Source organism: Ctenopharyngodon idella, chromosome 10 (assembly GCF_019924925.1).
Source record: "Ctenopharyngodon idella isolate HZGC_01 chromosome 10, HZGC01, whole genome shotgun sequence".
NCBI lineage: Eukaryota > Metazoa > Chordata > Actinopteri > Cypriniformes > Xenocyprididae > Ctenopharyngodon > Ctenopharyngodon idella.
In genome coordinates this window covers 35,503,678-35,530,399 of record NC_067229.1, presented here as the reverse complement: position 1 = coordinate 35,530,399, position 26,722 = coordinate 35,503,678, and the positions used below count along the sequence as shown (strand labels likewise).

The following is a 26,722-nucleotide window of genomic DNA, read 5'->3' as shown; positions in this document are numbered from 1 at the left end:
TTGCCTCACAGTTCGGAGCGCGAACCAATCATGTAGCCAGCTTCCCCTCTGATCACGCGCTGGATTTACAATTCCGAGCAGCTGCTTTAAAAAATAACTTGGAGCGAACGTAACGGTCGCCATGGGGCAACACGGCGCCAAGACTCTCGTATTCTTTAGTAGTTTTAAGGTGATGGGGAAGCAAGGTGAACATTCGCGCTAGACAAACAACTCAACTACAAGAGAGAAATGAGTTTGAGGTGATGATAAGATGTTGAAACGGACTGTATCTCGTTATACTGGAGAGAGGAATGAGACACGCGCTGATCAACCAGAGGCGACACAGATTCATGGCTCAACTGTTCTCAACTTCTGTTGAAAGGCAGCTGGAATGACTCGCTTTTTACAAGTACGGGAAATACAGAGATACTGTATATTCAAATATACCCTTTTACATTAATATGCGCAGTCCGCTCTGAAGTTTTTCTCTTTACTTCTTCAGGTTGCGTGAATAACTTTACTAACCAAACCTCGGAGAACAAGTTGGTCCGGGATGCCAGAAAATATCGCCTTTCTGACGAACAGCACAGAATTGGGGCACGTCGGTCGCGCGTTGGGTTCGAGCGCGCGCCCCGCCTGGGCAATAGCGGTGCTGGCCAGCGTGCTGATCTTCACCACTGTGGTGGATGTTTTGGGTAACCTGTTAGTCATAATTTCGGTGTTCAGGAATCGGAAACTGAGAAATGCTGGTGAGCTTTCATTTATCTTTATGGGCTACACTCACAATACTCGTGCGCTGTTCATTGATAAAACGATTCACGTGCCATTAGGCGCAAGTGTTGAATGGTGATACAGTTAATGAATAATTTACTAAATGACTTGTTTCCCCTTTACTTGACACGAATCTCCTTTGACATTCTGCCTTAATTGTAAATTATACATGGTGAAAAAAAAAAAAAAAACGTGCTTCTATTATCTGACATCCTCGCCTGTGTGTTTTAGGGGTTTGAGTTAGTTAAATGTAAACCGTTTACACTTACATGTAACTATTTACCTCACTCCTGACTTGTGGAGTAATTTACTAACATCATAGTGTTTATATAGTGTTAGTGAAGAATTACATTATAGTAGTAAAAAGAAAATGCCCTGAAATTGGCAAAACATCTTATATAACCGTTCCACCCAAACAGCAAAAGTCTATTAAAAAGTCAGCTTCTTTTTTGGAAGTAGACAGCTAAAAGTTTGTTTTCGTTAAAATGCAACATTTTAGCACTAAATGTGCTCATGCATAAAGAAATCGAGTCTTCCAGCAACCATATCAATATTTTTGTCACTCACAAGTTTTTTTGTGGAGAAACACCTTGTTTCAGCATTTTTTAAGTCTGAGCTTTAGAAAGTGTTAAGATCACCTCACCTTGACCATGTTATGAAAAATTTACAGCGGCTTATCATTCTCAGCAGTATGGGCTTCAAAGACTTTTGACTGTAGTTTGGCATAATTGGACATGTACATCAGTGAAAAATCTGGCACCCTTCTGAGCCTTGTTAGACCCTTGATTTAATTGTAAATGGGTGTGTTTGATGTTTTTAAATTGATGTTAAATCTAATTACCCACTTGAATGACCCCCTAACACATGAACAAATTGTGTGTTTTCACACATAATCCTGTCTAAATAAAATGTTTTAGGGGAACAATTGAACAACTATTGAACTATAACATCAAGCTGCTGCTTGACTTGTGATGTGTGACACTGAGGGTTTGAGAGGAGAGACAGATTTCAGCTCTTTCAGTGCCTTTGACAATGTGTGAATATATGCATGTGAGTGTTTGTGGGGTTGTTTCACACACCACTGATGCAATTGAATGGGACTGCATTCAGAACCCCTTGACAGTTTGTGCATCTGCAGATACACTCCTGGGGGAAAAAATAGGCCAAGCGCAAACCAAACAGTGGCAAAATATTTAGTGATCTATAAATGCTCTTAGTCACAAATCACTGGTTAGGAAATTAGCAAGAATTGCGAGAATGTCCTCCTCCAAAAAATTACCCTATAGGGCGTTTTTTGCAAGAACCTTATTACGACCTATATTTACCTTTTAAAGTCATGTGCCCTCTAGCTTGCGTAAAAGTAATGACATTGTCGTGTTACGTCTGTCGTCATGATGTATGACCATCGTTACCAATCAAAATGCAATGTGTGGACTTTTTACACAGTCTCTTACCCACCATTTGTCCTATTTCTATTTAGCAAAACTCATTGACATTTATGCATCTGGCAGATGCGTTGGAAAGTAATTTGCATATACACTTTATGAGCATGTGCGTTCCCTGGGATCTAACCCACGATCGCATGATTACATGAGTGCATATCATTGTATAATGCAATGCTCTACCAATTGAGCTACACAAAACCTGAATTATGACGCAGATAAAAGGGTACAATGCATTAAAATAAAAGTATCCTGTTGTCGATAGGGGCGCATCTTTCGTAAACGCTCCTAAGGGTCGTATTTCAGGGACGTGACAAATGACCTATATAGGTGTATTGGTTGGAGGACAGTTGCACAAATACTGCAGATAAAGTAACTTTGCAGACAGCTTTTTACAGGAAGAAGAGTCAGTGTTGTTCCACTCAATGTTAATGGCTTCAAACAGTTCATGAGTAGCTGAAAAATGTATCCTTGTTCGTTTGAGTTTAATGTAAGACCAAATATTCACTTTAGGGTTCAAACATAAGCCTGATGGACTTCTTGGGTGTCTTTTCAATTTTGGCAGGAGCATTGTCTTGTTGAAAAATAACATCTGATCATTCATCTTTAGATAACAACTTTTCATTTGTGGGAAGCAAGCCGTTCTGCAATATTCTCCAGTACTCCAAAGCATTAAATGACTTTTCACAGTCAAGTAGCTCACCAATACCAGCAGCTAAAAAGGCTCCCCACACAATGACACCTCTTCCTCCATGCTTCACTGTGGTAGAGATGCATTATTTTTATTATATTTCTCAGCAGATTTTCGAAGACACCGCTCTGGAGCATCACCATGCAACTCGTGTTTCATTGTGATTCATCACTCCACACACAACTTCCTATATTCTGCCAAAAATCTTGATTCTATCTTTGATGTTTTTCTGAGACAGCAGTGCCTTTTTGAGTAGTGCATTTGCTAATTTCCTGACCAATAATTTGTGGTTAAGACAATTAAAAGCTTAATGTTTAGCCTTTTTTTTTTTTTTGCCCAGGAGTGTAAGCTTGAAGAGCGTTCACAAAAGAGCGCACTTCAAAGCTCGTGCTTTTTCGCATTGAGCGAGAGCCAGACCTGTCTGCTTCAAAGGCGCACTCGCAGTCTTATATCACCCTCTGTCTGATAGACACTCCTGACTCTCTCTGCCTTCCCCCTCCAAAGCTATTCGAGCACATGGAGGTGGCATCACCGGCTTATTAGATTGAGTATGAATGCTGTCAGATTTTGTGCGTGGTTTCCCCCCGATGGCCGTGGCGACTGCCTCTGTCTTCTCGCCTCTCGCCTGAGTAGATCTTCTCTGAAGGAGGAGAATTTGTTTCTTCATCTTTCAGCCCTTTGTCATTGCTAGAGCCAATCAGGCATCTCACACAAGCAATAACACTGTCACTAACACCCAAAGAGGCATTAAAACACCACGAAATGGTGCATGGAGAAAATTGGATCTTTAGTGGTGTGCGCTGTGTGAACTAACAACAAGGGCAGATAGCTGAGAAACAATAGAAACTGAAAGCCTCATTCTTCAAACAAGTGTCTTCGGAATTATATGTTCCCAGAATCCCGTGTGCAGATTCACCTTGTAACCACCCCGACATAAAAGGTTTATGACTGGTAAAAATCTCTCATCTTTTACGATAACGAAGTACATTCCGGTGAGAGGACGGGTATGAAAGAGACTGTATAAAAAGACTCTTTCTCTCCACGCGTTTCGCTTCTCCGTTTATGTTGTGTAGAACTGATTTATGCTTTATCAGTCAGACATCCATGTTGAGTTCACATTCAGGATTACTTGTACAGCTGTAATTTGAAGGCACATGGCGACCAGGGCTTCTGGAGTATCTCTGTCCGTTGGCCCCTCTCCCTTGCACTGTCCCCTGTGAGGTTATGTAATCGTGTTTCTAGAAAGGGGGGTGAGTGCCAAGTGAAGTCCTCCTGCTGTCAGATTCCTGGCAGGCCTCTGCTCTGCCACACGAGTATGGATGTTACAGTAGTCAGCGTGACCGTCAGCACGTGTTTGTGAGCATTGAGGTATGTGTGTGGTGCATCGCAAGCCACAGGAGACCATGAAAATGAGTGGAGACAGACTGAGAGTTTCTGTGCTGTGAATGGGGAAGTGTAGTCTTATCATTTTAGCTTGAAGTCAGACAAAATAAGACATTAGTAGGCTTGACATGAAGCCGAGACTTTGGAGAGGATTAGTGATCGCTAAATGACTGTGACTGGTATGGCGTTAGTTGTAGGTTTTAATTTAGTCAGAGATCTGAGGTTCAGATTTATATTTGGACTTAAAGGGTTAGAAAACTGCCAACATTTACTCACTCTGACTGACATTGTTTCAATTTTTTATGTTTTTGAAAGAAATCTCTTATCCTCACCAAGGCTGCATTTGAAAGTTGTTTAAAATACAGTAAAACAATAATATTGTAAAATATTATTACCATTTAAAGTAACTATTTGAATTTTAACTTATTTAAAAATGTAATTTATTCCTGTGATGGCAAAGCTGAATTTTCAGCATCATTACTTCAGTCTTCAGTGTCACATGATCCTCACCAAGGCTGCATTGGTTTGATTAAATACAGTAAAACAATAATATTGTGAAATATTATTACCATTTAAAATAACTGTTTATTTTAACATATTTAAAATGTAATTTATTCCTGTGATGGCAAAGCTGAATTTTCAGCATCATTACTCCATTCTTCAGTATCACATGATTTGCTGCTCAAGAAAAAATTCTTTTTATTAGCAATGTTAAATAATGATAATATTAATATTTTGGTGTAAACCCTGATAAATTAAATGGAAAGTTTTTTTTTTAAAAAAAGCATTTGATTGAAATATTTTTTGTAACAGTGTAAAAGTCTTTACTGTCATTTGAACTATTTAATGCATCCTTGAATAAATTTTTTTTTTTTTTTTAAAAGTGTATATTTAATAATATTGTGCACTGTATGTATGTGTTATATATGTGTGTGTTTTGCTCTGTTCTCCACAAAATCCTCTTTTTTCAACTGAAAAAAGTCATATATGTTTTTTTACAACATGAATGAATGATTTTAATATTTGGGTGAACTATTTCTTTAAGGAATCTTTAGAGATATATTCTGTTTGATTCTTGTTTGTGTTTGGAGGGAAGTTTGTGCACTCATGCTTTTTTCTCGGCCACAGGGCTATGCATGATTAAACCTAAATCGGGTCAGTGTCCATCCGCAGAGATGTCAAAGCCTCTCAGCATCTGTGGTGCTTCTCGTATAAGGTGTATATTTGCTCTCTCTCTCTCTCTCTCTCTCTCTCTCTCTCTCTGTGAGTGTGTGGGATTTTGAATTTCTCCTTGCTGTCCTCATCACCTGCCTCTGAAACTCAGGGTGTTCATGTCCTGCACAAGTGTGGAAACACCTCTTCCTGTCACGCAAACAGACAACACAGGGAGACCAGAGAAGTTAACACCAATAGCAAAGCGGATGGGTGTTTGTTTGTCTGACATTTAGAAACTTACGAGGAAGTAGGAAATAAAGGAAGAACAGAGTCCTTCATAGAAAGACTGCCATCAGCAGCAATAAGCAGTAATCTACATCCCAAGACAAGCATGAAGATGGTCAAGTGACTTTATCGCATGTGTCTAACCCAGTTCAGCACCATGGACAGTGATAGACCAGTCTTACAAATACAAATCCCTTCTATATCTGTTTCGTATTCTTTGTGCATTTAGAAGAAGAAACTTATGTAATTGTCATTTAGGACCCTTGGGCAGTTCCGTTAGAAAGTGGGTTTTGGCTGAATTGCTGAGTATTGGATGTACATTGCAGACTGAAGACTGTTTGAACAGTGCTCAGAGAGGGAAAGAGTAGCCCACCTGCTGTTATTTAGCGCCTGGAGACCTTCCTCACAGGGCAGTAAAACTGTTTCCAGAAGCATCAAAGTTTAACGCGGCTAGGGTGTACTCTGAGGCAAGCAACACACTTTAAAAAAATTCAATACCAAGGATTTTAAACACCAAGACCTTTAGGACCATAATGTAGCAGATGATTTGCTGTGCTTTCTGTTGTGTATTCCTGAGAGCGATAACCTCAGGTCTCTGGTAAGAAGTCAACCTCGCTGTTTTTCTACTATTTTCAAAATAGTAGAGTCTTGCCTGTTATACAATACTTTTTGAGTTTTAAATATCTGAAAATAAACTTTTTTTCAAGGTCAGGCATTTAAGCATAACTTTTTACATTTTTAAATTTACACAGCAGCATTAAAATGAGCATTTTGCCTAAAAGTTAATAAAAGGTAGCCTAGTAAATTTTGACATTTTTTGCCCATGCCTGTTTTGAAATTTTGATATCACACAAAATTTCATGGATTGTTTCAGAGATAAACCAACTAATACAATATAATATTACAAAATTCATTGCTATTGTTATTCAACTACATATGCGTCACTTCCTGAATGACGTCATTATAGTTAAAGGAATTTAAGAAAATAATATCAAGATGGCAAGAGAATTATAATGTAATTATTATTGGTTAAAACACTATTCTCAAGAAAACATGTTTTGCTTAAAATATTTCAATTAGAGAATGAAAACACTACAAAAAAAGGATTTTCTTACTAAATATTTTTTATCTTGTTTTCCAGTACAAATGTCTAAACATTCTTAAATCAAGACACATTTTCGTGAGAAGCAAAATGACGAGACAAGATAGTAAGTCTTGTTTTCTGAAAGAATCATCAAAATTAAGTGAGTTTATCCTAAAAGTAAGAACAAATATCTGCTAGTGGGGTCAGACTAATAAACAAGATTATTTTTCTGAACCTGCACTAGCAGATATTTTTTCTTGTTTTAAGCATAAACACTTAATTTTGATGAAATTTTATGTAAACAAGACTTAATATCTTAAGCCATTTTGATTCTCAAGTAAATGTGTCTTGATTTAAGAATGTTTAGATATTTTTTTTTACTGGAAAACAAGACAAAAATACTACTTTTTTCTTTTAATTCTTTTTTTTTTTTTCAGTGAAAAACAATGAAACATTTGGAATATGTCTTATTAAATTGCCAGGATTTTTATTGACCCAGAGACAAACCATAGTGAAATTATTTAAATTTCACATTTATGTGAAAGTGAGTGTAATATTTTATTCAGTATATTTTGACAAACATTACTGTTGAGTAAGATTTTTTTTTAAAGAATTTAATACTTTTATTCAGCAAGGAAGGACACATTAAATTGATCAAAAGTGACAGTAAATACATGTTTCAAAAGATTTCTGTTTCAAATAGATGCTGTTGTTTTTAACTTTCTATTCATCAAAGAATACCGAAAAAGTATGTATAATGGTGTCCACAAAAATATTCAGCAGCACAACTCTTTTCAACATTGATTTAGAATAAGAAGTGTTATTGAAGCACCAAATTTTCATATGATTTCTGAAGGATCACGTGACACTGAAAACTGGAATAATGGCTGCTGAAAATTTAACTTTGCCATCACAGGAATAAATTACATTTTAAAATATCTTTTAAAAAAAAAGATCTAATAAAAAATGAGCCTAACAAACTTTTTTCGGAAAAAAAAAAAATCTTACTGATCCTTTGAGCGATATATGTAAATGATGGGGACATGAAAATGTACTTCATAACATGAATGACCCAGTAAATGTTAAGTGATTTTGTCTAATACATCCCCTGTGAAAGAGTGCTCATATATCCCTTACTGAATTTGGCTTGTTTTTCCAAGAGGCTTTAGAAGATCATATAATTATATTCAATCTCTTCAGCCCAGTTGAGCTATAGTAGCACCAGGAGAGCCTGTGTCAAAAGTGAATTCACCAATGTAACAGAACTTTGCTGGTGTCCTTTATTCCGTCTTTCACTTTTTTTTCTTTCCAGTCTTTCCCTCACTGATGTACTAGCAAATGTCATTGCCCAGGGAGGAATTTGAAATTTAATGGGTAGAAAGAAAAAATCTCTACCAAACGGTTTGTATTCAGTTCTTGTTTGACTCTACAGCAGGTTCAAATAGGAGACAGAGTTTTAGCTTCTCTTTCTGGTTTACTTGATGATAGGTTCACAGCAGTAACTGTTTGTTCTCTGCCTGTCTGTTCTCAGGACAGCAGCCTCTTTTAAACATTTTGAAAGATGCTTGGATTGGAATGCATTGAACAAAAATATGTCTCCGTCCAATTTAACAGATGCATCCCTGATACTCACTGGACCATGATGTTGTTGTGTCAGGATGTATCATTCAGCAGACACTTTAAACCAAAGGTCTTGCAGTTGGATTGTTGCAGTGACAGTATCAGTTGTCCTGGAGCCACTCACGATCTTGCTCAAGAACACTTTTTTTTTTTTCTTCAGTTTATGGTCACTTTTTTCACCCTCTTTCAGCTACATTTTTTTTTTTTACAAATGCATACAAATGCACCCATAATAAAGAATGCTAAATTACACAAGAACTAAACTGATGCTGAAGGGTTTCACAGCTTTGCAAACTTTACTTTGCTCTCTAGGCAAATGCTCTCTTTTACATGCTGCATGCTGACTTTACCTTGGCATGAGATAAAACAGCAAAACCCTGAACAGGCAGGCTGAGGCATCACCATTATCTTCAAACCCATCCCTTCTGTTTTCACAAACCAGAGACCCAGCAAAATAAAGTGCTGCATGTCAAGATTTTCGAGATCCATTTATGCATGCGTACATTGGGGCATGATCTGATCACTTTACTTTAATGAAATCCATCGTTCTACCCCCTACAATCAGTGATAATAATGCAAAGCTCTGGACTAAATCATTTGATCATTGGGAACTGTGGGCTGAGGCACACAATCTGAATTTCATGAACCCTAATTTTGATCTGATCAAAGATTGCATGCCTGAAGCATTTTAAACCCTTTAAAGCTTTACTTTTACATCAGCATGAAATAAAAATCCACACGGTTCAGAAAAAAAGAGGCAAGCCCAATGAAAACATAGATATCTTCCCACAAAAAATGTCACCACAGCTGGAGAAGATGAACCTTTGTAGTGTTTATTCTGCTGTTTGCGGTTACATAACATAATCTGAGACATTTTATTTACATTACTCTATGACTCATCTGATTCACTTTGAAGGAGTCAAAGGTCAACATGTTGACATTTTGACAGAGGCCTTCAACAAGGATATTGTTTTTTATGTGGCTGTTCAGAGCGCTGAATGATGTAATAGTGTTTTGCTGGAAGGAACTGAGGTTCAGAGTGGGCTGAATGATCACGGGGTGGATCGTAGAGAAGCAGCTGGTGTGGTTTGATACAAGTGGGATATAGTCTTTTTCAATTTGTGTTGGCAGAATGATGTGAAACTCATGCAGCAGTTATACTTTGAGAGTAATACAACAAATTCCAGAGTAGGAAGAGTAAGATTTTGAATGTGACATGAGCCTCTTTGTGTAGTACATACTTTGTGTACAGTATATGTTATTTAATGGATATTATACAGTCAGATGGTTATCGCAAAGTAAACCCATAAAGGGTGATCAGGTATGAGCAATCTCATGAGTTTATTTTTGCCATAATGGCTTACTGAAAATGATCCTGGTTATTTTACGACCAATTAACACTTTCCCTGCTATTGACGGAATTTTTCGGTAATCCATGTTTTCATTGTTGTATGGTGGGGGCGTTATTAAGCATCTTTGAAAATAGTACAGAATCTCTAGATCCAAAAACAAGTGAAGAAGTAGCAGAAACAACAAGGGATAGAAGCATTGCTTACACGTTGCTTACGTTTTTTGTAAAATGCAAAATGCCCTAGTAAGTCAAAAAACTTACTAGGGCTGCCTCGACTAAAGTTTTTTCTGGTCGACTAGTAGTCGTTCATTTTAAGTGATTAGTAAACGAATTGCATGTTTATTAATAAACCATATAAATCATAATAATGAGCCTTTAATGCCTACATAGTAATAAGCACTCAAGCACACTCATAAAGCTTGCCACAGCACACCGGCAGAAGTAATGATTATGTGTAGAGGAAAAAAAGCAAGGAGACTGCTTTAACATTTTAATAATTAATTTATAAACTAGTGTTTTCTGTATTTTCAGCTGCAGTGATGAAGTTGACAATGCTGACTCGTCATCTCCGCAGTAGTGCACGCATCTGTATGCAAACGGATTAGCCTACATAACCTGAGAAGTTTTCCATTTGAATTGGTTCATTTAAAAGTATACATTTCGCTTTCTATAGATATAGTTTTAATGTCTGTGAGGCAAGTTTACATGGAGTTTCGGTTCTTTTGTTTTTCTTGCTCAAGTTCACAGAGAGAGACGGCCCGCGGGATGATTTGAACTATAATAAAAAAAATAAATAAATAAAAAAAAATAGAGATTCACTGGTCATAAATCCAAACATTTTTTAGTTTTATTTTGGTTAATCTTTATTCCGGGCTTGCAAACAAAGTGCTTAATTTCCCAAAATTTCCTTTGTGTGGAAATATTTACGAAGTCTGTAAACAGGATGTTAACACAGGCACACGCTGAATACGGACGAGGAGAAGAGACGCGCCAGCAGAGAAAATACTCTACCATGCACAAGCTCACTGTTCGCGAAAAATAGGAAGAATAATATAAATATTAAACTGGGGTTGATATGAATGTATCGCTGAAGGGGACTGTCTTCAGAAAAGTTTTGATGGCTTTTCCTCTTATCTCCATATAAAGTAGTAGCCTATTCATCGAAAAGCGCTGCTTTGTGTATAGCGGTAACCATGGAAACGCTATGTCACTGCTGGTCCATAAGCGCCACCTGCTGTTAGAGAGTGAATTTGCATTTTCATTCAGCCCGTCTGCTGATTTTGTTTTGTGCAGGTGTCTTATGTAGCACAGTTTCACAAAGCTAAGGTCAGACCAGTGGCGCAAAAATGGGGTATGCAGTATATGCAGTGCATAGGGGCGCCGCGCGGAGGGGGGCGCCATTGTGCCAAAACTTCTTTGAAAATCTTTTTGAATAAAAGCCATGATCTTGCATAACCTTCAGCAAATGTGCAGTTGCGCCCCTGGGTCAGACCATGCTGTTTTTACTGTTAATCTTGAAATTATTAGTTTAATAATTATTATTATTAAAAACAACTGCTCATGCTCATGTGCATAACATCTTTGTTGGGATTGTGACAAAAATGCAGTGTTTGCCTCTAATATCAAAGAGCTACACATATTTGTTGAACAAATAAACAACAATTAAATTTGCTTTAAAAAAAAATCTGCAACCAGTATCAGAATCGGCCAATTTGCTTCTAAAAAATTGGAATTGGCCATGAAAAATAAAAATAGGTGCATCACTAATGAAAAAAAAAAAAACATTATTTTAAAAATCTAATAGTTTTTTTTCACTGTAAAAACAAATGCAGTTTTAAAGAGCAGTTTAAAACTAGTTTAAAACTAGTACACTAGCAGTGTACTAGTTTTCTTGCAAATTAATTTGTTGTTTATATGGTTAATATTAATGCAACTATCAGCACACTAAGGTTTTTTATTATTATTATTATTATTATTAATTCGGCCCACACATGGTTATTTTTTTCCAATCCAGCCCTCAACCTAAAATGAGTTTGAATAAATAATTAAGATGTTACCTCATGAAGCACATTTTTTAGGCTACCATTTTTTTTCAGTGCAGCTTTTTGTTCAAATTTTGCTTTTTTATGAAACGTACCCACATTCAAGTATTGATAAAAAAGAATGCATGAAGATAGACTAAAATGTTTTCTTTCTTTTGATATGCTATATTGTATGTTCAAATATTCAAACAACAAAATATTCTGGGACCATGGAAATTTTGTGAAAATGACCAAAATTCTGCTGGCAACTTTTTTAAAAAACACTGGTATGGAGTTAATAAAATGAGTTGATGTGAAATAACAGTAGAGTATGGAAACTTGTTTCTGCCACTGAATAAAAAATAAAAAAGGTATAATTGCAACTTTTTATCTTGCAATTCTGACTTTTTTCTCAGAATTGCGTGATATAAACTCACAATTGTGAGTTATAAAGTCAAAATTTGTTAGATAAAGTCGCAATTGCATGTTATAAAGTCAGAATTGCGAGATATAAACACAATTGTGAGTTATAAAGTCAGAATGGTGTGATATGAAGTCACAATTGCGTGTTATAAAGTCAAAATTGCTAGATATAAACAGGCAATTCTGACTTTTTTCTCAGAATGGCACATTTATATGTCGCAATTCTGACTTTTTTCTCAGAATTGTGTTTATATCTCGCAATTCTGACTTTATAACACGTAATTGCGAGTTATAAAGTCAAAATTTGTTAGATATAAAGTCGCAATTGCGAGTTATAGAGACATAATTGTGAGGCATAAAGTCAAAATTGTAATATAAACTCGCAATTCTGAGAAAAAAAGTCTTTTTTTCCTCAGAATTGAACTTTATAACTTGCCATTGCTAGTTTATATCTCAAAATTCTGAGAAAAGAATTCAGAATTGCGAGTTTATATCTCGCAATTGAAAGAAAAAAGTCAGAATTACAAGAAAAAAAGTCAGAATTCTGGACCAAGAAAGCAAAGTAGCTGAGTAAATTAATTACAACCTCTAAAAAAATTTAAGTTAAAATTCCCTAATATTTCCAGGTTTTCCATGAGATATTATAACTCACAATTGCGAGTTTATATCACGCAACTCTGAGAAAAGAAGTCTCAATATACATTTATATTTTTTATTTAGTGGCGAAAACAATCTTTCATAGTAGATAGTATAATTATAGTATAATAGTTAATTTTATGAATTGATCATGAAATAAGCAAGTTCATTTTCATTAAGCTACTTCTAATAATAAAAAAAAACAATAATAATAATAAAAATTCAACTACTATAATATCTACTGTTATTTCATGTCAGTTTATTTTATTAATTGGTAATGAAATAAGATGATGATGGTTGTATTATGTGAGAAGGAGACCTCAGAGAGACATTTATGACATGCCATTTGTTTAATGAATAGTAATCTTTAGCATTGCATAAGCTGTAAAAAGCTAATACTATATATATGTAGTAATAGCATCACGGAGACACCACATGACATTCACATCCTTTGGAAGAGAAGGGGAGCTGTTTGAAGCTGCAGTGGCCATGGCTCAAGGGCACAATAGTAGTGCTTGTCATTTGGTTCTACTGAGACTGCATGCTTCCGGGTACCAATTAAGATTAGCCCTTGGTGCTCTATTTGGGCCTCAGTCCAGTTTTTTTATCATTCCTAGTTCACATATCCCCAAAGACTGAACTCCTGCCACAATTTAAAATCCGTAAAAATACAACAAAAAAACATGTCACCATCCTCATCTGCATATCCCAAAAGTTGCAAAAGCTCTATAATGTGATTTCCATATTTTACCTAGTATGAAATGACCTTGTGAATATATCACTCCAAAGGAACAGAAAAGTGGTTCCTCAGTAATTTGCCTTTACCTGAGTCTTTCACCCTGCTGCATGTCATAATATATGTATAAAAATGTAACTGCTGGGCTGAGTATAACTCCCTATGAGGTTAATATTGATAAGTGCTTTAAACATTCAGGATCAAGGTTTATACTTTAACATTTAACCTATACATTTAATGCTACGCTCCTCACTGATGAAAACCTTTTGAAATGATAAAAGGTTGTGACCAGGTTATTTTTTTCTCAGGAAGTAGTTTTTGAGTAGTAAAGCAGATTGTTCATCATTTGAGTTCTCTTGTTGCATTCTGCACAGTACCACCCACTAACATCTAAATAGGAACAAAGTTGTAATTTTTATCTTATTTTTGTTATTTTTTATTTGCTGATATGATACTTTGAAATCAGTGGGTAATGTGTTGCTCATGCTTATGACATATGAGCTGTAGGTAACCCAGGTTTGAATCTGGTCTGCTTAATGCCTGATGCTGTCTTTATTCCTCTAATTCCTCTAATGATGAACATTTAATAGTGTGTGTAAAAACGGTTTGGCCCGATAGTGGCTTAAGTGTTACTAGCATGCTTTTAGAATTTTCTATCATGTAGTTAAATGTTGTCAACACATTTCTAGCTCTTTTTAACTTGTTGCTATCATGTTTTAATATGATACTAGCATGTTGGTAGCATGTTTCTAGCATGAATTCATTGGTAACATGTTTTAGCTTTCTCAAGCCACCATAATACAGTCACTGTCAATAACATTGTCAACATCAAGGTTCTGATTTCATTTTCAGTAACATTTTTTTATTTTATTTTTTTTTTCACTTGGTGCTTAATCATATGCTGTAGAGAGGTCGCATGTGGTATCAGCTTTTATCAATTATGAGTAACAGCGCAGATGCTGTGATAATGAGCACATAAATGAGGCTGCATGTGAAGCTTCTCAAGGTCATCCTCCTCCATTAGTAATTACACTTCTTGAACTCAAGTGGAATTGAGCTCGAAGTGAACCTTAAGCCACACTCAGCTAGAACAGGAGAAGTTCAATTTCCTCTAATTACACATGGATTACCTTTCACTCTCTGAAAGAAGTTTTATTTTGGGCAAAATCATTCATAGGTTTTTCTCTTGGGCTTAATAAGAGGAACATGAAGCATGTCAGAACACAAATCAATTCTGCTCACCCTTTTCCTCCTTTTAATTAGCTTACTTTCTTAATAGAAGAAAAGATCTGGAATATATACAACATTTGGGATCTGTACTGGGATATATATATATATATGTTGAAGAAAATAATACTTTTATTCAGCAAGGATACATTGAAATGATCAAAAGTGACAGTAAAGACAAATACATTGTTTCAAATAAACTTTCTATTCTTCAAAGAATCAAAAAAAAAAAAAAAATCACATTTCCCATAAAACAGCGAATTTTTAAATAAATATTACTGTGTTTGATCAAATAAATGCAGTCTGGGCAAAAGAGACTTGAAAGAAGTTAAAGGGTTAGTTCATCATTAATTACTCCCCCTCGTGTCGTTCCACACCCGTAAGACCTTCATTCATCTTCGGAACACAAATTAAGATATTTTTGATGAAATCCAAGAGTTTTTTTTAATCCTTAAGCGAAAGCAACGAAATTACCACATTCAAGGTCCAGAAAAGTAGTAAAAACAGTTAAAATAGTCAACATGACTGCAGTGGTTCAACCTTAATGTTTGAAGCAATGAGAATACTGCGCAAAAACAAAACAAAAATAATGACTTTATTCAACAAATTTGTCTCTCCCCTGTCATTTCTCCTACTTTCGGTGCAGCACTTCCAGGTTCTATGTCAGAATGCCAACTCTGTATTGGCCAACTCCTGTTCACGTGATCAGCACAACGTATGCGTGTGATGCTGACGCAGGATCAGGCCAATACTGAGCCGGCGTTTGGACATAAACACGGAAGCTCTGCACTGCATTCATTGCATCAATTGCGTACAAGTCTGACAAGATAGAGAAGAAACTGTTAAATAAAGTCGTTATTTTTATTTTGTTTTGCGCACAAAAAGTATTCTCGTCGCTTCATGTTGACTATTTCAACGATATCTTTAATACCTTTCGGGACCTTGAATGATGGTAATTACATTGCTTTCTATGGGGGATAAAAAAAACCTTGGATTTCATCAAAAATATCTTAATTTGTGTTTCGAAGATGAATGAAGGTCTTACTGGTTTGGAACAACATGAGGGTGAGTAATTAATGACAGAAATTTAATTTTTGGGTGAACTAAAAAATTTGAACGGTAGTGAATATATGGTGTGGTATATGAATGCATTTGTCAGTTTATATACACGTACTCTTTCTCACTAGTTGTTTGTGTTGTTAACTTTAAATGACTACTGTGTAAATGTGAATTGTTGTCATCCACACTGTGACATGGCTGGAGTTTGGTTTCAGCACCACGGACAGCACAATTAAATGCTTCAAGCCTAAAGAATGGAAGACAGAAAGCTGTCTGAAAAACAAGCAGGATTTGCTTGTATCAGTCAGAAAGACCTGCATGGATTTCTGCTGATGATTTGGCTTCATTTTCTGTTTACGCTCTGTAGCTATATTTACTGACCTTTTGGTTTTTCCAAGGGTTAATTTTATTATTACATTCATGATTAAACCCTTCAGGGTTTTTTTTTTTTAATATAAGGAATTAATCATACTATTGATTTAATTTCTTATATCAAAGAAAATATCAAATAGCCATTTATATCAAGGACGCACTACTGCACTGTACTGGCTCTCTTTCCCTTTTATTCTGTTGATTTGTGTGGTCATTCATTCCCAAGAGTTCCTATACCTGTCTGGATGAACTGCCTGGACACAATGAAGGATTTCCTCAGTGGCAATTGGTTAGAAATGGCAGGGTCAAGATTTATTATTGTTCTTGGCATGGCTTCATAAAATCTTTTTGCAAAGGTTGTCCAGATCCGTAAGGAAAAGCCAAAAAGGCCACCAGTCTTGTGGGCATGTTCAAGCAGGAGTGTCGTTGTGTCTTACAGCTGTAGCTCTTCTTTTTTGCACTTAAAATCTTTGACAGGTGAGCAGGGCATGCATGTATCATTTTATACTGTACTCTGAGGGTTTCGTAGCCCTGTGTGACCCTGTTCAAGTGCTTTTATAATGAGCCTTAGACATAACAACCCTTGCCTTCTGTTCTGTCTCCACAACTTTTCCTCAGATTCCTCTGTCAGCTGTTCCTCCACATTCTAACTATTCCAAATAGGAAACGACAAAGACATTTCTCATCTTCCTGTCCCTAATTGCTTTTCTTTTCTCACTCTCATTCTTCCTCTTCATATCTCCATATCGTCGCTGTTGGGCGGAAACCTTATGTCCAAAAACCCACTGTGTCGTCAAAGTTGATAAGAGACAATCATATGCCTTTAAATGTGCATATCAGAGTTCCCATAGTCCTGGAAAACCTGGAATTACTAGCCAATTTTCGAAAATCTTTGTCATTAAGATTTTCATAAGAAAAAACAAATTTCATCGGCAATCACAAATTACTGGTCATGGAAAATCATGAAAATGTATTTGTCAAAAGGTGTAGGAACCCTGGTGCACAATCATGAATGTGGAACGGTATATGAGCACAACTGAATGGCAATTTTGATTTCTTTGTACTCTTACTCCAAATAGACTCTATTCATGTCATGTGTTCATATTCACATCAGACTAGATTGCTTTGTCTAGCTCTTTCATACACACACACACACACACACACACGTTTGTTTTTGTGAATTGTGGGGACATTCCATAGATTCCATATGGTTTTTATACTGTACAAACTGCACATTTTTACTTTCTCAAAAAAACTCATTCTGTATGATTTGTAAACCTTTTGAAAAATGGGGACATGGATTAACGTCCTCATAAGTCACCCTCTCTTTGTAATACCTATGTCATACCCATGTCATTATACAAATTTGTGTCCTGATATGTCACAAACACGCACACACAGTACACTATTAATCAAACACATTACTCATATAGGTTCTCTTGTATATGTTGTTTAATTTTAATATATATAAGACAGAGAGAATAAAATGCTATGTACACATTACTATATTATCTTTCATTTTATTATTATGTTGTATTGTAGCTCCTTAATTTTTGTTCTTGCTCAGTGGGCAGCATTTATTTCGCTTTGTCTGAAACCACATCAATATTCTGCATAATCATCTCTAAATATGCAGAGATGCATTATATAAAATAAATAAAGAAATATGAATATAAACAGGAGCTTTTAATATGACCAAAGGCATTTTTAATGTAAAATATTAAAAGGCATTATTAAAAAATGTGCTTTTGTAAGAGGATTATATAGCGATTGTACCTTGTATGAAGTTCACACATTAACTGGCTTTAAAGATTTTAAATCTGTGCATGTTACTCACAGGTTGGTTTATATGTGAACACAAAAATGCCTTTTTTGTGACCAGCTGAGTCTCACATTGTGTATTATTTCATGGTACATTCATACAGCAGTATGACCTTGAATGTGCTTCATCTCAGGTTGAATTATAGTGGCTGGGGATAAAAGTCTAAAGAAAAGAGAAGAAAGCACAGAGAAGAAAGGTTGGGCGCTGGTAGGTCAGGGTAATTGTGTTTATCATTTCGATAGCTTTATCCTGTGGATAAAGCTAAGAATAGGAAACAGCTGAAGAGAGAAAAGTCAGTGTCATTTTAACGTGACAGGCTGAAACAGTTTTTGGGTTTTTGGATCATTTTTAAAGGCCACGGTGATAAACAGATGAGAATGTTGGGTTATGATCTCTATAATGTCATGCTGGGAAGTGTCAGGATTGATTTTTGGCATTTGCTAAAAAGGATGGGGAAAAAACCCAGCTTTTTCCGCTTTCAATTTTTTTTTTTTTGGTTTGTATACACATTGCTGTTGGTGGTATCTGACAAAATCCAAGTGAAATGTTTTGCATCTGATTACCTGAAAATCTGATTAATGGGGGTCCCTTACGTTTATGGCCCTCACGTTTCATCCAGAGTCTTAGGGCTGGGATGGAGAAAGGCACTGACTGAATGTTAAAATGGTCTAGAGGTCTAAAAAGCTGTAGGCAATGAGGGGAAAATGTGTGCCTGATTAAAGCTGTTAACCTCTCATGACTTTGATACAATAATTTATTATTCTTTTAAAGGTGAATCTCATAAAACTCTGCAAGAATATGTCCAGATCACATTTCACTCCAAAAAGAAAATAAAAAGAAATAAAAAGAAATCATATTGTGCATAAATAAAAAAAAATCTTAGTTTTAGGACCATAAAGTTTTATTATTATTATTATTATTATTAAGTAATACAAATGCAATTCTCACTACATAATTGTATTGTAATCTACACATCATGTATTTTTTATGCTGCTTTTATATAAAAGTAAATGATATTCTATTATTACTACTGAGTATTGATTTAAATTATATAAATAAATAATTGTATTAGTGTAAGAAACCCCCCATCGGCCCAAAAACGGAATCCGGCGGCCTGGGCGAAGGGTAAACGTGTGTATGTCTTTTCAGCGCCCCTGTGAAGTTCACTTAATTTCACTCGTTTAATCTGACTCCAATTTCAAATGATTATTACTCTTAGGTTGTGTTTCCAATTAGAAATTAATCATTGGTTATGTATTAATTTAGATAGCTATTTGATTATTCTGGGTATCCCATACTTTCAATTATTCGTTCATTACGGACCCATATCGCTTAGAGTCACACGCCCCGGGTTTGCGCAGATCTCACGACACAAATTCGCCAGTTTCTGATTCTTAGTCAGAGGGTGCAGAGTTTACTAATGCATTTGAGTCGAACCGCCACATGCTTGTTCATACAAAAACACAGTTTTCTTAGTCACAATACTGCAACTTGCTAAGCCATTTGATAGACAAAATCAAAAAGTCCCATGATGTGCTAACATGCTCCTTTCATGGGCCTTTAGTTTGAATCTATCCTGACGCAGATTTGCGGAAATATGGACTCCAATAATCTACTGGTCATAATGATTTTAGAAGAATCCAGAGTAAATCAAATATAACATTTTATTTGTCAAGTAAAAATGTATCATGCCAATTACATAGTTGGACAATGAGAAGCCAATTCAGAAATAATAAATGCATAACATCAATTGCTCAAAGATGACTCTAAGAGTAAGAAATGCACATACACACAGAGGTGGATTAGTGTTTTTAAGACACTTACCCATCACTGCATGGGGGTTTCTGGCTACAGAAGATCCCACACGGCTGCTTTGCACTTTCCCTTAAATACCCAGACCAGGGCGCTTGATCTCAGTTTTTGTCTTAGCAGGAAAATCAAGTCTTTCATTAGTTTAAAATAATGTGTATAAATAAATAATATAACAACAAATTAAAAAAATGTGTAACACATTATGGTAATGTGTTACATTTTTCAAGAAAATAATATCATGATGCACAAAAATCTTACTGATCCTAAAAAAGATTTGATTATTTTATGCAAAATATATCTATTAATTTTGGGATAAAATGTGACCTAGCATGTTTTTGTGAGATTCTACTTTCCACTTCTTTCCACTTTCATTATTCTATCTGTGAAATCACTTTATGCATCTGAAGCAAATTTGTCTGTACGCAACAGATATTCGCCATCAGTAATGTGGAATAAGAGGCTATCTGGACTCTATGCTAATTAGATAGCTCTGTCAACTGTTTCTACATACAGTAATCTGTAAATGATGACTGTTTAACATGAGAAAGGGAGTAAATGGATTGGTCGACATAACAGAAGTTTTAACGCAGCAGACCATGCATGAGATTAATCTGAGAGGGCAGAGGCTAGAAGAGAGCGCATTGTTTTAGAGAACGATGTGTTTTCTGCTGTCACAGTGTAATCAAAGGCATCACACTCCCTGGAGATCCTGCTTTTGAAGTTGATGTGATTCAGTCTTTGTCTTTCGCTCTGTAGCTTTGTCATTCTTGATTCTCGTTTCCTCTTTTATTTTCTCTCTGGTTCTCAACTTGTCGTTCACATGAGTTTACCCCTATATTCAATTTAAGTGCCACAATACAGGCTTGGAGGGGCAAAGGAAGGAAACAGTGCATTGAAAGTGGTATGTATACTGTTAAATGGTGTTTTTTGATGCACAAAGTCAACGTAAATCTACTTACTGGAAACATTTTCGTATACAGCTGACAAAAACAAAATGTGTGCTTGTTGCCATGACAACAGAAACATTTTACATACAGTAAAAACTAAAAAGTGTAGTGTCAATGTACTACCCTTCGAAAGTTTGGGCTTTGTCTTTGATAGAAGTTACTTATGCGCACCAAGGCTGCATTTAGCTTCAGTGTCACATGATCCTTCAGAAATCATCTTAATATGCTGATTTGGTACTCAAGAAACAATTCGTCTTATTATTATCAATGTTCAAAACAGTTGTGCTGCTCAGTAAAACTGTGACTTTTTCTTCCAGGATTAATAGAAAGTTCAGTAACACTTTAGTATAATGAACATGTATTCACTATTAACTATGAATTTACCCTCAATCCCCTAATTTACTGCTTATTAATAGTTAGTAAGTTAGTTGTTAAGTTTAGGTATCGGGTAGGATTAAGAATGTAGAATAAGGTCATGCAGAATAAGGCATTAATATGTGCTTAATATTTAGGGCTGGACGATTAATCGAAAAGTAATCGAAACTGAAATTCAGAACCTCTAACCGACGTAATTTTCCCATGTCGGTTATTTCAGTTTTTTAATCCTGTTAATACTTCCCCCCTAAAAACATTGCGCAGCTGCATTGTGGCACCAACACTCATACAAACAGTAGCTGCACAAAACGTGAAGATCGCGCACACAGAGAGGAACACAGAACCTAATTGTCAGCGCTGTCTTGTGATTCATCACTAAAGTCGCTTAGAAACTCAAAAGTTATAGCATATATTTCTCTACTTTTGAAGTAACTATTTACAACACACAGCTTCACAATTAATAGAGAGACGGTATGACTAATTCACACACGCAATCGCTCTCATTACGTACTGGTACTGTGCTAATTTATCTTTATCTGATTTACAACGAGCAGAAATAGAAAAAATAACTGCTGAAAGTGAGCTGTTATGTCAGATCATTCTTTCATTAGGAAAAAATATCCCACCTTTAATAGTCAAGCATATTTACAGTACAAGCATTTTAAGTGAACTATGAGGGCAAAAAAAAAAAAAAAGAAACAAAATCATCGTTCATTAATCGTAATCGAGGTAAAATTTTCAATTAATTGAGGTTTTGATTTTAGGCCATAATCGTCCAGCTCTATTAATAATTACTAATAATCAGCCAATATCTTTCCGTGGTTGAAACACAAATAAAGTGATTACATGAGACACGAAACATTCCGTCAAGTTGTACTATATCTTTCAATATACCTTTGATGTTCATGCATGTTTTTCGAGATATAACTTGTATTGAAGAGGAAGAAAAGACTCGCGCTCAGCGAGCTGCCGCCTGAACTGAAGTATTACAGCGATCTGACACGTCACATTTAAGAGTGTCAAAACGCCATTTATTGTTTGAATTTCATGATAAAATTCCAATTCCAAATTTATATCTCGCATTTCTCACTTTTTTCTCACAATTCTGGCTTTTTTTCCCCCTCACAATTCTCTTTTTTTTTTAGAAATTCTGAGTTTATATCTTGCAATTCTGACTTATTTTCTCACAATTGTGAGATATAAACTCGCAATTGCAAGTCATAAAGTCCAATTCTGAGAAAAAAAAAGAATGACTTTTTTTGACAATTGCGAGTTATAAAGTCAGAAATGCAAGATATAAACTCACAATTGTGAGTTATAAAGTCCAATTCTGAGGAAAAAAAAGAATGACTTTTTTGACAATTGCGAGTTATAAAGCCAGAATTGTGAGATATAAACTTGTAATTCTGAGGAAAAAAAGTCAGAAATGCAAGATTAAAAAGATGCAGTTACCTTTTTTATTTTTATTCAGTGGCAGAAATCAGCTTCCATAAATTATAAATGTATAAAATCATAATTTTCTTTTTTTATTGATGCAATTTATTTATTTACAATTTTTCATCTGGCCACAGTATATATGCTAGTAAATACAAGATTATTAACAAGCCCTCTGTTTCTCGCTCTCCCTTGCACAGGTAATGTGTTTGTTGTCAGTCTGGCCTTCGCTGACCTGGTGGTGGCTTTCTATCCCTACCCGCTGGTGTTGTACGCAATCTTCCATGACGGCTGGTCTCTGGGGGACATCCAGTGTAAAGTCAGCGGCTTCCTAATGGGCTTGAGCGTGATCGGTTCCGTTTTCAACATCACCGGCATCGCCATCAACCGTTACTGCTACATCTGTCACAGTTTTGCCTACGGACGTCTCTACAGCTACCGTAACACGCTGCTGTTAGTGGCCCTGATCTGGGCGCTCACTGTGCTAGCCATTCTTCCCAACTTCTTTGTGGGCTCTCTGAGTTACGACCCCCGTGTTTACTCCTGCACCTTCACGCAGACTGCCAGCAGCTCTTACACTGTGGTGGTGGTGGTTGTTCACTTCCTGGTGCCCATCGCTGTGGTGACCTTCTGCTACCTGAGGATTTGGGTTCTGGTGATACAGGTAAGGCGGAAAGTGAAGAGTGAGGAACGCTCCAGGGTGAGGCCCAGCGACCTGCGCAACTTCGTCACCATGTTCGTGGTGTTCGTTTTGTTCGCGATCTGCTGGGCTCCCCTCAATCTCATCGGACTGGTGGTGGCCATCAACCCAGAGGTCATGGCTCCACGTATTCCAGAGTGGCTCTTTGTGGTCAGCTACTTTATGGCCTATTTCAACAGTTGCCTCAACGCCATCATTTACGGACTCCTCAATCGGAACTTCCGAAAGGAGTATGTACGGATCATGACTTCGGTGTGGATTCCTCGGAGGTTTGTGACTGAGACCTCCAGGGCCGCCACAGATGGGATAAGAAGTAAACCCTCGCCAGCCATCAATAACAACGAGTGACTTTTATTTTCAGCCAATCACTGTTCAAAAGGAAACATCATGGATGCATGAAGCAAATTTATACACTTGGAACTGTGAACACTTGACTTTTTTTAATGCTACAAAACCGTTATACACAACTCAGGGTGCTTGTTTTATTTTTGATGTTGTGATCCATTCCAAAACACTGAAATATTTAACTCGCAATTTATAATGAAAATTAAATGAAGTACCTTTTAAATACATGTATGTATGGACTGTTTATGATCCACGACTATTTATTGAAGACATTTTGTACAATTTTGTGGGTCTGTTGTATATATGTTGTATAAATCAGTATGCTTCACATCTTTATCAATTCAGAAATTCTGCCTTACACTTGAACTTTCACATGAAATATGTAAAAAATGCATTAATTCAAGGTGCCAAATGTTAACACATTGACAGCAAGTATCTGATATACCAAATCAGTTTGTCATCAAACCAAATGAGATTCTGAAAGCATCCTAATTTAAATGTAACGTCAACAGCTCTTTAATGAGCGAAGAGCTTCCAGCACAGCAAGATAAAGCACAAACTTAAAAAAAGCACCTCATGTGGATTCCGCTAAGAAAAATTTAGCTTTTTCAAAGTGAACGGTGACAGCGTGCGGTCAGTCAGTCTTCAGTTTCAATTTGTGTTCACCTCTTATCTTTTAAAAATTAAATGTCATTCAAGACTTTGGGGTTATTACTTTGTCAGGAATTGTGCAGGACTCTAAAACCGTACATTTTCTTCAGCAAATGATCTGTGAGCAAAACGCAACCTGAATTTCAATTAAGATAAAGGTTACTGGCAAAAAGGGAAAGTATTAACGAGACCTGGTTTTTGAATGTATTATTGTTATCTGTGCTTGTTTTTACTTGATTTGACAATGTGCGTTTTAATCCTTTCGACATTACGAGACGTTCCATGCAGTGGGATTGTGCTGTGTGAGAACATGCTTCGCCATTGACCTCAATAAAACAAAGGAACCGAACTGATGAAAGCCAAGTCTATTGGTGATTGCGCAACCGCTCTCTGGTATGAATGGGCGATGAAGGGATTATATGGAGAGATTGGGATGAGCTTGCTCCTTATGGCCACATCTGCACAGGGAATTATGGGGGATGTGTGGCTGGCGTCCCAGCAGATGGGGGACTGAGGTGGTTGATAACATAAACACTTGGCCAAGTTGAGAGCCATCTTGTCTTCAATCTGCTGAATGCATTATCCAGAGGGGTTTCAGATAGGGAGTCGGTTTGAAAACCGTAGCAGAGATTCAATGGGAGTAGACAAGCCTTTGGAATATAGAGTACAATTAGTGAAAAAACTAAATGGACAATTTCAGGCTATTTTGCAAGCTTCTCGTAATTTAAAGTAGTCACAGTAAAGCTACTCTTTTGAACGTTACCTACACTCTTAGAATATAAGGTTCAGTGGGGTTCTATATACAGTAAAAGGATGCTTGGCTCAATTTTAAAGAACACTTTAAGGTTCTATATAAGGAGAAATGTCTTAAATGATTGCATAATACTTTGATTTTTAATGGGTAATTTCATTATTTTCAAGTGATAAAATATATTTATGAGCTGTTCAATACATAAAATGTAATCAAAATAAAAACAATGGTTTAAAACAAAATTGATTAATTAAAACTAAATCCATAAAATGATCCCATGATGGGAACCCCTAAAATGTTCTATATATGAAGCACCTGACAAAACCCTTTAATAATGATGCATTTTATTTGTAATGCACTTTTCTTAAATCTAAAGTGCTACAGTGAAATAAAACAAAAACAACAATAAAAACAATACAATGATGTGTTTCTGATGGTGAGAGGAAGTGCATTCCATTGCTTGGGGGCTTTGAATGAAAAAGCTCTTTCCCCCATGGTCTTAAGTTTACATGAAGGCTGATGAAGTAAAAGAGAGTTGACAGAACGCGTGATGGAGAGTGTGATGAAGTGTAAGAACTAATAAAATCACAAAGATACGATGGTGCAGTCCCATGCAGTGCCTTATGTGTTAAAATTAGAACTTTAAAATCTATCCTAGCATTAATGGGAAGCCAGTGCAACTATGAAAGCACCGGTGTAATGTCTTTCCGAGGAGAAGTACGAGTAAGCACACGAGCAGCAGAATTTTGAATATACTGTAGAATGCTTAGAGATTTAGCTGGAAGGCCAGAGAACAAGGCATTACAATAATCTAACCTAGTTGTAATGAAGGCATGTTTAAGCCTTTCTGCATCAGCAAAAGTGAGAAAAGGTCTAAGTCGTGCAATGTTCCTAACATGGTGAAAAGCGATTTTAAAAATGTGTTTTATATGTGCGTCAAATGTTAACTGTGGATCAAAAATGAGATTCTGCACCTGTAAAGTAGGAAGTACAGTGCTGGAATCAACCACCAAACTAATATGATCAGCTTTACGAGTAGACGCCACTGTATCAATCAGCATCAATTCAGTTTTGGAGCCATTCAGCATCATAAAGTTATTCTGCATCCAGATTCTAATCTCTTCTAGACGCTTACTTAAAGTAATTAACATGCAATGGACATCAGGGCCAGTGGTGATGTAAATCTGAGTATCATCCGCATAGCAGTGATACCCAAGACCATATTTCCTGACAATCTGCCCAAGTGGAAGCATATATATGCTAAATAAAATTGGGCCCAACACTGAACCCTGAGGAACTCCCTGTCGAACAGGCATGGTATCAGATTTGTGATTACCTAAGTTAACAAACTGGGAATGATTGGTTAATTGAGATGGAAACCAACCGAATATCGTTCCAGAAAGTCCCGGCCAACTATGCAGCACCATGGCATATGGTGTCAAAAGCAGCACTGAAGTCTAACAAGACCAAGATACTGCATGCACCAGAATCAGCTGCAATAAGGAGACCATTAACAACCCTCATCAAAGCTGTTTCAGTACTATGCCCTTTTCTGAAACCAGATTGAAAAGTTTCAAAGAGACTGTTCAGTGCTAGGTGATTATTTAACTGAGTAGCCACAACACGTTACAGAACTTTAGCCAGAAATGG

General features: G+C 36.3%; 1 protein-coding gene across 2 annotated transcripts; it reads left to right on the top strand.

Moving 5' to 3' along the window:
- Positions 1-25,665, top strand: mtnr1bb (melatonin receptor 1Bb). Of its 2 annotated transcripts, XM_051911355.1 has the most exons (3): positions 1-388; positions 482-728; positions 22,826-25,665. In XM_051911355.1, exons 2-3 carry the CDS (start codon positions 533-535, stop codon positions 23,671-23,673), a joined length of 1,044 nt encoding a protein of 347 aa, XP_051767315.1. In that variant the 5' UTR covers positions 1-388; positions 482-532; the 3' UTR covers positions 23,674-25,665. The 2 variants fall into 2 exon arrangements, with proteins under 2 accessions (XP_051767315.1, XP_051767316.1); XM_051911356.1 differs by having other exon boundaries at positions 1-728.
- Positions 25,666-26,722: the final 1,057 nt, after the last annotated feature.

Bases quoted from the DNA above. Each gene is read 5' to 3' on its own strand.
- mtnr1bb (XM_051911355.1), top strand. From the start codon at position 533: ATGCCAGAAAATATCGCCTTTCTGACGAACAGCACAGAATTGGGGCAC. The intron at 729-22,825 runs GTGAGCTTTCAT...TCCCTTGCACAG, and splicing joins TCGGAAACTGAGAAATGCTG to GTAATGTGTTTGTTGTCAGT.